Genomic DNA, 17,502 nt, shown 5'->3' with positions numbered 1-17,502 from the left:
GCCACAGTCCTTCTTAAAGGCAAGGATGGTGAAACTTCGTCTCTTTAAGCATTGTTGTCTAGAGGGACCAGTCCTTGGGAAAAGATATCATGCGGGGAACAAGATGGATTGTCAGAGTCACTAAGCAGTGGGCTCAACTATACCAGAGACGATGATGGTGGCACAAGGTGGGGTAAGATGCAGATCTGTTGTTCATAAGGTTTCTATGAGCCATAGACAAATTGATGGCATCTAACAACAAGCTATCTTTGTGTCATTTGTTGGACACATGCCATTGCTCTTTTCACTGAATAGAAAAATTGGAAAAACTTATTCTTTTGCCGCCCATTTTAGCCTACCTCTCTCTTGCTATAGTTTTATCAAAATTGTTTGGAAGAGTACAAATCCTAGCCAGAGAAAATATCCCAACTCTGTTCCCTAAATCTAAGCTCACTCCTCTGTCAAGAGGGATTAAAGATTGGGTTCTTTCCTTGTTCATCTGTGATGGGCCAGCCAGTCCATCTGGTTCTATAATGGGCTCCCCGTCCTCTCTCTCTTGATGAGCTTCTCTCTCTGTAACCCATTTCACTGCTCAAAGGAGGACCTTCCTGTCATTGTCCTTAGTCAAGTCTTTCTCTGTCAAGTCTTTATGTGTGTGGGCCTTGTGTCTCCCAGATTCATGAACACACACCTCAGGCCTGAGTTTCTTTTGTGTTCTCTGTAGTCCCTAGAAGGAGCTTTGGTGGCGCAATGGTTTAACACTTGACTGCCAACCAAAAAATTGGTTGTTTGAACCAACCAGTCACTCCACAGTAGAAGGATGTGTCAGACGGTTTCTGGAAAAATGACCTCCTAGGAAACCCTGGAGGAGTTCTCCTCTGTCGTGCAGGGTCACAAGAGTCAGAATCAACTCACCAGGTTTAAGTTCTGGGTCTGGTTTTTCTGAGCAGTACTTATCTTAATATGGAACACTTGGATTATTTGACAGTTGTGACTGAATATTTGGTTATTAAAAAAGTTATTACATTTTTTCTTGGATTTTAAAATAAAGAAAAGTAAAATAAAAATTATTTCCTAATAATTCAGATTTTCCAGTGTTTTTTTTTCAAATTTGCAAAGTTGCTTTGATGTTTCTTACAGTGCTGCTTTATGCCTTTGCAGAGACTGCCTAGCCTTAAGCTCCCAGCTGTAATACAGAGTTAGACTCTAATGTCACCAGGTTCGAGTTTCCATCAAGACAGATGGTGCTCCCCCCCTTTACCACAGCTGGGCCTCACATTTGAATTGCTGAGTCTGTGCCTCTGGTCTGTCCAGTACTTCAAGCTGCAAATTTACAACTTTATAAAAAAAGGGGCGGGGGGGGGGGTTTATCCATACAACTACATCATCTCTAGCAACCATTTCACATCTAAATAATCATCCTTGGCCTGCTTAATAATGTGAGTATAAACTTTTGCCAGCATTTCATTTTTTTCCAGATATTGCTTCCAAAACAAATGATGAATTCTCCGACTCGTAGAGATTGCATCACCCTTTTCCCTCCTCAGCACTAGCCATTTCAGAGCCAGCCCTAGTGCCTTTGTAACTGTGGTTCCCAGAATAAAATCCCTTATGAAGAATTTCGTGACTTTTTTGTTGATGCCTCCATGACATCAGTAGCCTTTCCGTGTTTCCATGAGCCAGCCTTTCCCCTTCCAAGATCACTCTGGGCTTCTTTTTTAACTAGCCTTTTCTCTCCTTGGATCGTAATTAAAACTTCATCAAGAGTACTTCTGTGTTTTCCTTCCTACTTAATTACTGCTGTTGTATTTTCCTGTTATTTCCTTCCTTCAGCATTTTCTGCTACCTCAGGGCTTCTTCCATCCCTACTCTCCAAGATCATTCTTGTCTTGCCAAGAGAAAGCGAAACTCTGGTTCATCTTCTTTCCCATACTGCTTTCTCTATTCTTTTACTCTTTGGATTAGCATTGTTGCAAAATAAATAACCACTGAACTTACCATCTTAAAACCATAAAAATTTATTACCTCAGAGTTTCCGTCATTTCACAGTTATGGCTTAGGGCTGTGCCTCTGTCTACATCTTACATCAAGCAGAAGTCCCCTTGGGTCCTTAATACTCCAGCTCAAAGGCACCAGTTCTTCTTCTGTCATCCTTAGTCATTGTCCAGCTCTCGAATGATTGAGAAGACCATGGCGTAACTCAGGTGCACCTTAGTCTACAAACTGACATTACTACTCCTCAGTCATTTGGAGAGGTCCCTGACAGCTGACTTTCCCAGTTCAGCACATCTTCTGATCTTCTGATTGTTGATACCCAAAGTGTTAATTGTGGATCCAAGTAAATCACTGACTATCTCAATCTTTTCTCCATCTATCATGATGTTGCTTATCAGTCAAGTGATGGTTTTTCTTGATGTTTAGATGCAGTGCATATAAACACTATAGTCTTAGAGCTTATGTAGCAAGCATTTCAAGCCCTCCTCACTTTCAGTAACTAAGGTTGGATCATTTGCGTAATGCAAATTGTTCATGAGTCTTCTCCTAATCTTGGTTTTTTTCTTTTTTTTATTATTATTCATTGTTGCATATTTTCTTCCCGCACCCCTCATTCCCCAACCCATCTCGTAATACACCCCTTGTTCCAGATTATTGTCATATGTATAATGCCTAATCATATAATCATATATTCTTTTCAGATAGTTCTTCCCCTCATCTGTCCCAATGCAATGTTTATTATCTATCACTCTCTTCCTGTTCTCCTCCATGTTGGTCCTCCTTCATAACATTGGTGCTGTGCAATATTTGTCCTTTTGAGACTGAGACATTTCACTCAACATAATGTCTTCCAGGGTCACCCATGTTGTGTAATGTTTGACAAGTTCATTATTTTTCAGTGCTGCATAGTATTCCATTGTATGAATAGATCATAAGATTGGGGGGGTTGATATACCATAAGTTTTTATCATTCATTTCTTGATGGGCACTTGAGTTGCTTCCATCTCTTTGCTGTTGTGAATAATGCAGCAAAAAACATGGGTTGCATACATCTGTTTGAATGGTGGTTCTGGTTTCCTTAGGGTATATTCCCAGTAGTGGAATTGCTGGGTCAAATGGTATTTCTGTTTCCAACTTTGTCAGAAAGTGTCACATTGCCTTCCATCATTATTGCATCATTTTACACTCCTGCCAGCAGTGAATAAGATTCCAGTTTTTCCACAACCTCACCAACGTTTGTAGTTTGCTATTATTGCTGAAGTGACATGATATCTTATGGTTGTTTTGATTTGCATCCCTCTGATAGCTAGGGATTTTGAACATTTCTTCATGTGTTTGTTTGCCTTCTGGATGTTTTCTTTGGTGCAGTATCTATTTATATCCTGTGCCCATTTTGCGATTGAGCTGTTTACCTTTTCTTGTTGAGGTGCAGGAGTATTCTATAAAATTTATATATGAGTCCCTTATCAGGTATATCATTACCAAATATTATTTCCCAGTTTGTGCTTTCCTTTTTTACCTGTTGGAGAAGTTTTTTGATGTGCATAGGGATTTTATTCTCTCTCTCTCTCTCTCTCTCTCTCGTTGTTGTTTGAATTACTTATTGGTAAAGACCACTGATTATTTCAGAGACTTCTAGAAGAAGAGAAAATATGTCTTGGAGAAAGTACAGCCATAAAAGGTGTATTAGAAATAAGGATGGCAAGTCTTCATCTCATGCATTTCAGACACGTTTCCAGGAAAGACCAGGCCCTTGTTTCTCTTTTTAAGGAGTGCTTTGCTTATTCGGGGTCTCTCCATTCCAAATGAAATTGGAGATTGCCTTTTCTACCTCGTTTAAGAATGGAATTGGTATTTGTATTGGGATTGCACTGAATGTGTAAACTGCCTTTGGTAGGATTGTCATTTTCACAATCATGAGCAAGGGATATTCTTTTATTTCTTCAGGTCTCTTTTTGTTTCTTGTAGTAATGTTTTGTAATTTTCTTTGAACAGATACTTTGTGTTTCTAGTTAGATTTACTCCAAAGTATTTAATCTTGTGATTAACTATTTTGATGGGTATTGTTTTTCTTAGCTCCAGTTCTGTATTCTCTTTGTCACTATAGAGAAATACAGTTGATTTTTGTATGTTGATCTTGTAACCTGTCACTTTGCTGAATTGGTCAACTATGTCCAGTAGTTTTCTTGCTGAGTCTTTAGGGCTCTCTAAGTATACTATATATCATCTGCAGAGATAATTTTACCTCCTCTTTGCCAATTTTGATATCTCTTATTTCCTTCTCTTGTCTTATTGCTACCACTAAGACTTCTAATACAATATTGGCTAGGAGAGGTGATAGTGGGCATCCTTGCCTAGTTCCTATTCTCAAAGGGAATGCCTTTACTCTCAATTGAGAACAAGGCTGGCTCTCGGGTTTGCATACTTTTTACTATGTTGAAGAAATTCCCTTCTATTCCTATTTTGTTGAGTGTTTTAATCAGGAAAGGGTGTTGGATTTTGTCAAAAGCCTTTTCTGCATCAATTGATAGGATCATGTAGTTCTTGTTTTCTGCTTTGTTAATGTGATGAATTACACTGATTGTTTTTCTTATGTTGAACCATCCTTGCCTACCTGTTATGAATCCGACTTGGTCATGGTGAATTATTTTTTTTAATGTATCATTGGGGATTTTATTCTTAGAAGGTTCCTTTCATCTATTTTGTTCTCTCCTGTTTGTAGGGTTTTTTAAAATTATGCTTGGAAGACTGTTCATACTGTGGATTAGGGCTTCTAGAGTTCTTCCAGGCTTTTCTCTGATGAAGTTTATAATCTTTGGTTTAATTCCTAGGTCACTGATCCACTTTGAGTTGGTTTTTGTTTATAGTGTGAGGTATGGGTCTTGCCTGACTTTTCTACAGATGATTTTCCAATTTTCCCAACACGATTTGTTTAAAAGGCTATCATTTTCCCACTTGACTTATTGTCAAAAATCAGTTGGCCATAGGTAAGTGAGCCATTTTCTGGGATCTCAATTCTATTCTATTGATCTATGTGTCTCTTACTGTACCAGTACCATGCTTCCTTAACCACCATGGCTGTATCTTCAGACCTTACTCTTACGTTTATATTCAAGCTCACTTATTTCTTTAAATGTTTAAATGTAATCTGTTATCTCCATGAGGATCTTAAAATCAGTCTCAACTCATTGACTTAAGTCAGAACCACCTCTTAGCTGACTCTTCAGCCGTTTTCAGACTGTAAATCACATGGGAGGAGGTGGTTTATCTTTTTCCATTGAAGCAGCTAGTGGGTTTGAACTTTCTACCTTTGGATTGGCAATGCAACTCTTGTACTCACTAGACCACCAGAGCTCTCTCTGAGTACATTAAGGACATTAATTATAATTGGTTTTAAGTACTTTAGCTGAATTATCTTTCTTTTTGCTTGTTTGGTTGCTGTAAATTTTTTTTTCTCATGTTTGAGATTGTCCTTAGATGTCTGACAAACTTTGGCTGTTTATTCATATAGTAGATACATTGAGAAGTTGATAGAAATATTTTGTATGTGAGCATGGCTTGTTAATCAGTGGACTTCTTGGGAGGGTAATAGAATCAAAAGCTGCGATTTTTCTAGGGGATCCTCAGAGCTCATTCTCTTGTAGACATTTTCTCAGGCCACCCTCCTTCTTTACAGAGAATTCACTAATCTCCTGCTTATAATATGTAAGACTGCTCTAGATATTTTGGAACAAGGTCAGAATATGGGTATGTGTCTTTGTCCTGTCTCTGCATGATTTCTTGGTCCTCTTCGCCTCCTTGGAGAATTAACCTTCCGTTTACTGCTCAGTAGAACAGGGTAGGATGAAGCAGTCCTGAGATGGTTGTGTGGCTGCCTGAAAAGAATACACAGTTTAGTGTGAGGGATTAATTATTCTTAAGTTTAAACTTTCAGCTAGACCCTTTCTTGTCAGCCCACTGCAGTATGTAATACCATGTGCCTGCAAGCATTGAACTGTTTTCAGTCTGACAGGTCAAACAGATTCACTGGTTTGCTTCTACCGCTCCTAAACCCCAGGTTCTAGCTTTTTCTCACTACAAGGTTGCTCATTTTTAGACATTTTTCTTTTTCCAAAAAGTGGACATTTCTGCACTGTCATGATCCTTTTTCTTGGTTTCTTAATCCTTGTAAATACATAATTTTTCAATTTTATTTTCAGTTTATTGGGATTCTGAGATTGATTTGCCGTGTTATTCCAGGGGAATCATTTTTAAAGATATAAATTTTGGCACCTTAAAGGATTGAGACATGCCTCAATCACTTCCTTTGAAACTTTTGGGGGGGGGTAAAGGGGTAATTTTTAAGTATAATTATTTAGCCAACATGTTTTTAAATTACTACATAAAGAGGCATTGCTTATGAACTGTCAAAGTTTCATGCTGTTAGAATTCATTTCCAGAAATGCTAATACTGTAGTCTGAGTCATCTGCATCTTCTTATCCAGGCTTTCCGAGGGTCATTGAGAGCATTCAAAAGACAGCTAAGTTTAGTAATTGTCAATACTATGAGTTTGAATTTCTCTATGAAGCCACATTACCTCTGTGGAAATTTGTCCCATGACCTTGACATCTTCGTTAGCATCCTACCCCAACTAGATGGACAAGTTACCTGGTTCCAATCTCAGTCCCTGCTATCCTGTCAGAACATAGCTGTCCCTACAGTAGGAAATCACATGAGAGTAGATTCCCTGTCTTTCTGCCATGGAGTGGCTGGTTGATTGTAACTTCTAGAGAGCACCCACGCTTTACAGACTAATGATTTGAATCGAACATTTTTAAATCTGATACACCATCTTAACAAACAGTTCATTAACCATGTTTCTTTTTTTTTCTTGAGTATTATTCAGAATTGCATTTCTATTTTTCTTCCAAAATTATGTCCTTATAACTGAGCTTTTTTCAAGGTTTAATTTGTGTAACAGTTTGAGTTAATTGGCTTTGTAAACTTAATGTAACCCAGCAAGTTGAACATACTCCTAGAGAGCAACTCTGTGTACAAATAAATGGAACCGTTTTCTAACTCTGCTTCCCAAGACCTTGATACTGGTGATGAGATACTGCAGTGTGTCTTAGGGGATATCTGCTAATTGCATCCAGGCCTTCGCCTTAGGAGCTTGAGCTAAGTGTTGGCCTCATTTGTAATTCGACTCTTACGGCTTTCTGGCAGCTTCTGTGACATATTAGTGGCCATAGCCCAGTTTCTAATTGGCATGTACCATCACCAAATTGGCATATCCGACTCTAAAAGGCAGCTTAACTTTCTAAATAAGAAATTAGGTCGTATCTTTCTTTAAATATGTTGTGTAGTTGCCCTTTGCAAGGTTTTTGTTTTAACTGAAAGGAGTTCAAAATTTCAAGAGTCCCACATTACTTTAATCCAGAATGTTTAGAATCAATCCCCTTCTCTCCTATCTGAACAGTTTAGAAACTGTTAGACCTGGCCCATGTCTTGAAGAAATTACGTAGTGTTATGTCTGTCCCTGGCGTCAGGCCAGGGTCATTCTTAAGGCTGTCTGCAAGCTTTAGTAGAAAGATTCATCTGTGATCATTTTAAACAAAGCCAGAGGAGACAAGATTGCTTTGGTTAGTAGCTTACTAACTTCAACTGAGTACTCCCCACTTGAAATGGAAACTTAATCAAGGGAAAACTCAGAATGTTTTCACTTTACATTTTATATCTTGGCAACTTGTTTGAAGATGTTACATAAAAGGTCCAGCACAGGAAACATTTTATATTGCTGCTTATGATTAATAAACATGGAATCCTAGGCATTCTGTTTTATAAAGCAAGGTCTTGGTCCATATTTCCTGTTTTTCTACATTAAAGGGGGGAAAGTTCCTTCAGGATAAAAATAACACTAAACTCTGTGGGGTACTCAGGGGTCAAGGCAACAGACAAAATAAGTTACTCTGCTTGGTATTAACCAAGATCATTAGCAAAATATTCACTTTATAGTCACAGTAGATTAATCTGGTTTTCTAAAAACCTAAGGAAATGTAGCAGACTTTAGATTTTCTGGAGTTATAAAAATAATTTTTAAAAAACACAAAAGAACAAACTCACTTTCCTTCAGTTGATCCTGCTTTATATGGACCCTCCACTGGTTTCCATATCTTAATAGGAAGATACTGCCCAGCCTTCACTGAGGATTTGAACCAGCAGGGGTGCACAGCCTTTTCCCCCTAATAGTTTACATACAACCATTCATATACATTGTGTTTCATCCATGCGCATTGTATTTTATCTAATCATTCATGTTTTTACTGTTATTATTGTTGTTGTCGTTACGTGCCGTCGAGTCACTTACGACTCATAGCGACCCTATGTACAACAGCCCTAAACTCTGCTCTGTCCTGTGCCAATTGCACTGTCTCCAATATACCCATCCTGATTACCCCAGTCACTGAATCAATCCACCTCATAGAGGGCCTTCCCCTCCTGTGCTGTCCTTCCAACCTCCCAAGCACGATGTCCCTCCCCAAGGACCGGTCCCTCCTTACAACAGGTCCAAAGTATTCAGACGAAGCCTCAGAATCCTTGCCTCCAAGGAGCAGCCTGCTTTAACCCTCTCCAGGATGTATCTGTTTGTTTTCTTAGCAGTCCATGGTACCCTCAATACTATTCTCCAGCATCACAGCTCGAAGGCATCAATTCTTCTTCTATCCTCCCTAGTCATTGTCCAACTCTCTGATGCATAACAAGTGACTGCAAAGACCATGGCCTGTATCAGACACACCTTAGTCTCCAGAGAGACTCCATTGCTCTTCAGTCCTTTGGAGAGGTCCCTAACACCAGACTTTTCCATCATAATATGTTTTTTTATTTCCTGGCTGCTGGTGCCAAGAGCGCTGACTGTGGAGCCAAGCAAACTAAAGCTGTGAACAATCTCAGTCTCTTCACCTGATGCTGCCAATTGGTCCAGTAGTGAGAATCTTTGTCTTCTTGATCTTGAGCCTCAATCCACATAGGAGGATACAGTCCTTGACCCTCTGCAGCAAGCGCGTCAGGTCCTCCTCAGTTTTAGCAAGTAGGGTTGTGTCATCTGCATAATGCAATAAAATATATCATTGAAAAGTCCTCATTGAATCTTTCCTATTTCTTAACCCCCTCCACCCACCAACCTCTGTTATCCCAGTGATTTTCCCCCCTCTTTCTCTTTTTCTTCCTTCATTTCTCCTTCTCCTTCCCCTTTTGAACATTTATACCTATCTTGCTCAGTGATCTTCCTATTTTCACAATAGTGGTCTTCTGCAGTATTTGTCCTTATATGACAGAGCTACTTCACTCCACATGAGATGCACAGTCTTTTGGTCAGTAGCACAACATAGTACAGATTATGCCATCAGAGCTGCTAACCAAAAGGCCACGTGCCTCTGGTGATTTGAGGGAGAAAAATGAACCATCTCCTCAGGTTAAGATGTACAGCCTCTGAAACCCAAGGAAGGTCAAAACCATCTTAACAGCAGCTCAAAAACAACTCAACAGCAACGAGTTTTTACTGTGAGCTTTCCTGTGTCTATTGAAAAGGCACAGAAATTCTTAAATAATTTTTTAAATGCATAATACATTTTTTTAAAAAATCCAACAAACCCAAACACATTGATGTGAAATACAGAATCACAGGGAACTAATTCGTGGCACACTCCAATCACTCTTGTCAAAAGCTCTTACCACATCCTAGTCTTCATCAAATCTATTTTTGCCTCTACTTTATAAACAGGCCATATTCTTTAATTTTGAATACCCTAGACTACCACCCCAAATGCACATAGACACACTCGTTTATTTCAACCAGTGTTCAGAGATTTTCCTGTCCTGGTTCATCTGCACTCTCTGACTTTTTCTCAGCCTATGTCCTAGGTAATAGTCTAGAAGAGGTCTCTCTGCACTATTTTGTCTAAAGATGTTAACTAAACTACTCTGAAGAACACATACCTAGCAAAAGGTACTCAGGGATTTATACTGGTGGCTGATCTCATCACACTAAATCAAAGTTTCCTTTTTTGTATTTCTTTATAGGCTAAAGAATGCTTTTTGATACCACCAAAAGAAACAAAAGTGGAAGCCACAAAGACCAAGAAGAGGAAAAAGGTAATAGTCATAATTTCTTACAAAGTGTGTCACACTTAGTTTTCATCACACATGTATGTATAAGTTATACTCTGATAAGGCAGTTATTTCATCTTCACTTTTTAGATGCAGAAATTGCAAGACCTGATACGGTTTGAAGACATTTCTAAGGTCACTAGCAAGGAATAGTTCTTCTTAAGCTAAAAGTACATTTTTTCTGGCTCCTATTTTAGTCTACTAAAGCACCAAGCATGTCTGTTATCCACTCTTTGTTTTCACTGTGGTTAAAATTCAAACATGGGTTTCTAATTCTAGAAGGAGCCCAGAGCTATCGTGGCCACTGGCCCCTCTGACTCTGGATGAAATAGAGTGCAACCATTATGAACAGCATTTTTAACAAACGGTGCTGGCAAAATTGGAAAACTATCTGCAGAAAATTCAAACAAGATCCACACCTCACTCCATACACAAAAATCAATTCAAAATGGATCATAGACCTAGGACTAAAACCAAAAACTTTAAACTTCATTAAAGAAGAGTTTGGAAGAACTCTAGAAGTCCTAATCCACAACATAGACAGTCTTCCAAGCATCCTGGAAAATCTACAACCAGGAGAGGATAAAATAGATGTATGAGACCTCCTAAGAATCAAATCCCTATGCACATCCAAAAACTTCTCCAGCAGGGTAAAAGGGGAAGCTTCAGATTGGGGGAAAAAATATATGGTAATGACATGTTAGACAAGGGACTTACATTTAGAATTTATAAAATACTTGAGCACCACGACAAGGTAAAGGTAAATAATCAAATTGAAAAATGGGCACAGGATATGAACAGACACTTTACCAAAGACATTCAGATGGCCAACAAGCACATGAAGAAATGTTCAAAATCCCCAGCTCTAAAAGAGATGCAAATCAAAACAACTATGAGATATCATCTCACCCGAGTAAGACTAGCAAAATTTAACAGAAGAGCAAACATCAAATGCTGGCATGGTTGTGTAGAAACTGGAACCCTTTTTCACTGTTGGTGGGAGTATAAATTGGTGAAACCACTATGGAAGGCTGTATGACGCTTTCTCAAAAAGTTGCAAATAGAAATACCATTTGGCCCAGCAGTTCCACTACTGGAAATATACACTAAAGAGACCATAACCGTCATCCAAGCAGATATATGTACACCCATGTTTATTGCAGCTTTGTTCACAATAGCAAAGAGTTGGAAACAACCTAAGTACCCATCAACAAACGAATGGATAGAGAAGCTATGGTATATTCACACAATGGAATACTACACTGCATTGAAAAACAAGGGGCTCATAAAACTACAATACATGGGTGACCCTGGAGGACATTATGCTGAGTAAAATATCTCAGTCACACAAGGACAAATATTGCCTAGGGCTACTGTTGTAAAATGGGACTGACATGGGGGTTGAGGGAAGACTGAGAAAGAGTGGATAAATAATGTATACTGCATTGAAACAGATGAGGGAGAGAACTGTTTAAAAGGTATATATTGTTAGGTATTATTGTCATGACAGGAGTCCATAATAAAAGCTACACAGTAGAGTGGACTTGGGGGGAGGAATTGTATAACAATGAAATAATTTTTCTTTTACTTTTCAAAAAAAAGACCAAATAGGGGCGGGTGGTAGGGGTAGGGGAAAATGTGCAACAGTGAATGAATGGAAGATCTGAGTCTCTGTAAACTTTCATTAAAATTAATAATAATTTTTTAAAAAGAGGTCTAAGCAATTTACCAACCTCCCTTTCCTAGCCATTATAGTCTTTGAAGATCTTATACTTTCAAGTAATAATTAAAAGAAAATAGTAAGTAGATGAAGGTAGTATAAGAATATGATATTTCTGACTCTAATTTAGAGCTATAATTTAAGACAAAAAGTTCCCTTTCCCTTTCGGAACTTTCCTGTGAGCAAAGGGAAGACTGTTGCTCCAATACAAACTTTCTTCCATCGCAGCCTTGAAGAAAACATGGCTGAGTTTGACCTTGCACTAGAGTTGTGAAAACAGCAGTGTAATTCTCTGCTTGCCAAGAAGGGTCTAATGCTGAAGTCAGCAGAGGAAATATGATTGGGATTAGAGGAAAGAAGATGGACTCAACCCAATTACTTAACAGCAAGCTTTTAGAAAACTCAAAGTATATATGAATATGTTTTCTTTTCTTGAAAATGGCCAAATAGGAAGATGAGAGATGCCAAATTGGCTGAGGTTTGGCAAGTCCTTAAAGAGGTGACTTTAACTTCTCTTTGATAGTTTGCACACTAATGGTCTTCAGGAGTACTAGCTTCTTGGTGGTTCAAGGTCAGAACCCTCACTAGATAGTTTAGCCTTAACTGAGGCTACACTAAAATATACCCACAGATGGCATATGTTAAAAAAGTTAATTCACTTAACAGAACCTTGACCATTCTTGGCAGTACTGTAGAAATGAGAATATAATGGAAAGAAGAAAAATACTGGGATGAGAGGAAGAGAGGAAAAAAAACCCTCTGTGTCTTTAGTGAAACATTGTAAAGAAGTGTGAAGGGAGTTTATGATGAAAATTAAATCAACACTGTGTGTTTCTACATTGCACACACTGAATAATTAAAACACAAATGAGTCAGAATAAAAATAGACATTGGAAATTATTGCCTGTAATATATGTTATGCTTTCTACCAATTACTCTAAGGCCATCCTACAAAAGCTTGGAAAGTGGGAGTCTAAAACCATTTTCAGTAGGTTCCTCTGTTGAGATTCTTGTGTTGTTGTTGTTGTTGTTGTTGTTGTTGTTATGTGCCATCGAGTCACCTGCAACTCATAGCGACCCTGTGTACAGCATCTCTGAAGCCTGCCATGTCCTGAGACAATCCATATCAATACATATCATCCTGGGTCTTCCTCTCCTCGGCTGTCCCTCCATCCTTCCCAGCATGATGTCCTTCTTCAAGGACCAGTCTCTTCTGGCCATGTACTCAAAGTATGTGAGATGGGGCTTCATAATCCTAGCCTCCAAGGAGAATCTTGATTTCACACTCTCCAGTCCTATTTGTTTTCTTCCATGGTATGTTCAAGACTCTTTCCCAGCACCACAATTTGAAGGATTAGTCTTACAAATTTTACTCTAATCTCAGAAATCCAAAATGAGACTCAGCCCCTCAAAAACCACTGGGCAAGAAATTATCAAAGTTCACTCTTCCAGAAATACAAATCATCTAGGCCTTAAAGAGATCCTAAAAATATTTTCCAAAAAAATAAGATTTCTTAACCTTTAACAGAAAGTATTATCTTTTTTCTAAAAGCTCCTTTAGGAATTTTTGTTCTCCCAGAAGTCAGAGGACCAGGAGTTGGAAAAAATCTATAAGTCTTCTGTTGATTTTTCAAAGCAATGGTTATCCTCATATGTATTGATTAGAAATCACATTCATGTCAGACTGTTACCAAAAGCTGTGTGCAGTTTAAAGCAATCTCAGTCAAATCTCATTCTAAAATCTATCTCCCCATTCTTCTTACTTTTTATATCTTAGAAGAAAATTACTGACATACTAGCAAAATCAGAACCCAAGCCAGGAACACCCGAAGACCTGCAGAAGCTGATGAAAGACTATTATAGCCGTAATCGCTCAGTGATTGAATTAGAAGAACTGAACCTACCAGGTAGGACCATGCTTCTCCCTAGTTACTCCACCCCAACCAAATTAATCGTTGAGCATGATACAGGTCCACCAGCTGCTCTGTGAGAGAAAGGTGGGCAGTCTGCTCCTGTGCAGTTTATTGCTTCTGAAAATTTGCTGGAAGGTCATTTATGAGTTGATTCTAACGATTCTTAATTGCTAGCAATTTTCTTGATGATAAGGAGCAAAACAAGTTCATCTTTCTTTACTGTTATGTATATTAGCTAATCAATTACTATCATTTCCTTGTGTTAATACTCCTTTTCCTAACCTAATAGAGTTTCTAAAAAGTTTAGAAACCAAAACACCAAACCCATTCCTGCCGAGCTGATTCCAACCCATAGCAACCCTAAGGGCAGTAGAGTTGCCCCATCAGGTGTCCAAGGTCATAAATCTTTACAGAAGTATATCTTACTCACTGAGCATCTGGTGGGTTTAAACCATCAACCTTTCCATTCGTAGCTGAGATCAAACCAGCTGCACCAGCAGTTTGCCTAATAAGGATAGAAGTCAAGTGAAAATAGAGACACACACAGAGCACACATTTATTGTATGAAACATTGACTTACTCAGACTTTATAAATAAAACTTTAATGTCTATCTTTGTTTTGTTGTTTATAATCATGAATTTCTATTCACAGTTTATTACTTCTGTTTTAGCCCAGTAATTTTCATGTAGGCTGTTGAAAGGTTAGAACAAAATGTTGCCTTTTTAGCAAAACTGCCGCCTCCTCCCACCTCATTCTCAAGCCTACTAGTGTCTGAGAACCACTGCCTACCAGTGTTTACATTTACCCTAAAGAGTGTTGCATAATTCTTACAACTGTCCATCTTAATTATAATCCAGCCTGTAACTCTTTTCAGGCAAGGCCGGAAGCAAAGAGATAGTGCCATAAAATGACACCACTAAAGATTTGCGGCCTCCTGCTTAGTTAGATGAGCCGTTTATGGATGACTAGGAAGATCTCCTGTAGGAGATATTAACGGGAATATGCTGCCTTTAGGAAAAGTCAAGAGGAACTAGACTGCCTTTTCCATTACAACTTGATGCTTTCCTGAGAAGCCAAGGAACAATCTGTCCCCGAAACCTTTAGAATCCTTTTGTGATATGCTTTTAAATAAAAGTGCACATGGAGTATGAAGACCTGAGTGCCCCTGCCTGTTTCTTCTCTAAGAATACCCTTCATGTGGAGTGCATTTCCACAGGAGTGAGAGCTGGAGTCCTAGGCTCAGAGGGCCCATACACAGTAATTACAAAGCACCCTCCTCACTCACCAACTTCACATCTTTCTTCGCTATTGAACTCGAATGAACAAGAATATAACACAGACTTAGTATGGCACTCAAGTGACATTTTTTTAAAAAATCTCTTCTGACCTTTGATTTTCTACATGTCTAGATATAATACATTTATGATCTATGAGATTACAGCATAGATACTGTCACTGATGGGACAGATTGTTCAGTGCTCAACTACTAACCAAATGATTGGCACTTCAAACCCATCCAGAGATGCCTAGGAAGACCTGGCAAACTGCTTTGCAAAGGTTACAACCTTGAAAACCCCAGGGAGCAGTTCTGCTCCACACATGAGGGGCACCATGAACTTGAATCATTTCCAAGACAAGTTAACAAGAACTGGAGTTCCCGTATCTCATGTTGTTGTTGTTGTTACGTGCTGTTGAGTCTTCTATGACTCACCACCATATGTACAACAGCTCTGAATCCTGCCCTGTCCTGAGCCAGTCTCACTGACTCCAACACACCAATCCCCATTGCCACAGTCACTGTATCAATCCATTTTATCTGGGGTCTTCCTCTCCTGTGCTATCCCTCCACTCTTCCGAGCTTGATGTCCTTCTCCAAGGATCAGTCCCTCATAAATCTTGTTAAATCAAAACTTATCTCTAGAACTGAGAACTGTAGAAAGTTGAAAGTCAGAAGAGATTTTCTAAAATGACATTTCAGTGCCATGGTAAGTCTGTGTGATACTGTTGTTACAGCAGAGTTCAGTAATTAAGAATGATGGTGTCGTCAGTTAGAGAAGAAGAGTATGTTAGAAATGCTCAAAGCCACAAAGTATAGGCTGCCTCTTGCAGTTAGGAAAGTAGACCATACTGAGACATCAAGGAGGTTTAGGAGAAAAATCCCTGTAACTGCGTTGATAAGGCCAAGGACAGAAAGGAAGCCATGCTAGAGAAGAGAGGGAGAGACAGACCATTGATGATTTGAAACAGGCTCGGGTAGGAACAGAACAGAAACAAAAGGTGGATATAAATAATAAAATATTGTGGCTATTAATTTACCAAGTGTCTAACTTGGTTTTTGTTTGAGGTTGGTTGTGTCTTTAGGGCAGGAACATGTCTTTTCAATTAATACTGTGCACTGTACATTGTTAATGCCTTACACATGGGCACATAATTAAGGTTTCAAAGCAGGAGCTGCTTGGGACTAATTAGACTCTCAGCTGTGTGGGTTTTTAGGTTGGTTTTGATCAGTGATTCCTAAAAGCCTATAAGCTAGCTGTGACTGGATCACCAAATAACTTCTTTAAAAAAAAAAATTCCTAGGCCCACCCCCCAAGGGATTCTAACTCACTACTTAAAGATCTTCCATCTCAAGAATCTGTATATTTTGAGAAGTGCTCCAGGTTATTTTTATCATATCCAGGTTTGGAAAATTATTTTTAAGTCTAACAGAGGTTCCAGAAAATATAGGAAACAACACATTTGAAGTTCTACGTGCTGGATCAGAGTATAAGTATCTTTTAATTTAGTAATCATTTACTCTGTGCCACTATGCTGTGTTTTATAAGTATGCCCTTTCTTGAAGAATAAATTAGGATAATAAACATGACACTGCTTTCATCTTGACCTCAGATACAAGGTTAATCATCCACCATGATCACCATTGTTTAGGGGAGGCCCTTATTCTTTAGTCTAATGTGTTATGCTATATTTTGTTGTATTATCCTCATTCTTCACTAATCTACACTCCCATTTCCCCACAGATATTTAATATATGGATGTAAATTTTGTAAATATATGTGTAGCCTTGTAAAAGATGTCATGTATGTTAATGCTCGAATTTTATTTAAATTTTTAGGTCTAAAGTTCTCATTCTTTACTCAGTATTTGTTTAAGATTTGTCCTAGCTTTACATACATCTAATTCATTACTTCTGCTTGCTACACAGTATTAAATGTTTTCATCTACTGTATATTACTTATCTGTTTTCCAAGATATAGATACAGATGGACTCTGACACAGCATTGACTGTGGGGATAGTGCAGGACAAGGCAGTGTTGCATTTTGCTGTGCGTAGGGTCACGATGACTCAATGGCATCTTAACAGCGACAACAACGGATCACGATCAGCTCAGTGGGAGATTATAAATTAAAATTTCTTATTTTAAAATTCTAGGCAACATTTCAAAATATATGTGTTCCATTTCACTAATGTTTTAGAAATTTAACTAAGATGTTGTTTCTTTTCAATCTGTTTTGTTTGCAAAATTCAAGAAAACATGTGTCTCTTATTTCTAGACTCCTGTTTCCTCAAACCCAATGACTTAACTCACAGTCTTTCATCTTACCTAAAAGAAAGTAAGTAAACACTGATTTTTTAAATTTATTCATCAAGTTGTTTTTCTTATCTATAAAAAATAAGATCTGTCACTTTAAAATAAAATGAAAAGTTTAAATTTTAAATGGATTCTGAATGGAGGCTTTTTAAAAA

At 38.3% G+C, this 17,502-nt stretch overlaps 1 protein-coding gene across 1 annotated transcript in view; it reads left to right on the top strand.

Moving 5' to 3' along the window:
* The window catches only part of LOC102845718 (uncharacterized protein C3orf26 homolog), an 86,752-nt gene that overhangs the window by 51,216 nt on the left and 18,034 nt on the right, over positions 1-17,502 (top strand). Inside the window, exons 3-5 of the mRNA XM_006890042.1 lie at positions 10,034-10,105; positions 13,618-13,747; positions 17,310-17,369. Coding sequence (XP_006890104.1) covers positions 10,034-10,105; positions 13,618-13,747; positions 17,310-17,369 — 262 coding nt within the window. The remainder of the gene's footprint in view (positions 1-10,033; positions 10,106-13,617; positions 13,748-17,309; positions 17,370-17,502) is intronic.

This window comes from Elephantulus edwardii, unplaced genomic scaffold, assembly GCF_000299155.1.
Source record: "Elephantulus edwardii isolate Elephantulus edwardi_28Jun2011 unplaced genomic scaffold, EleEdw1.0 scaffold00085, whole genome shotgun sequence".
Lineage (NCBI taxonomy): Eukaryota > Metazoa > Chordata > Mammalia > Macroscelidea > Macroscelididae > Elephantulus > Elephantulus edwardii.
The sequence above is the reverse complement of the archived record's forward strand: the minus strand, read 5'-3'. Positions and strand labels throughout refer to the sequence as shown.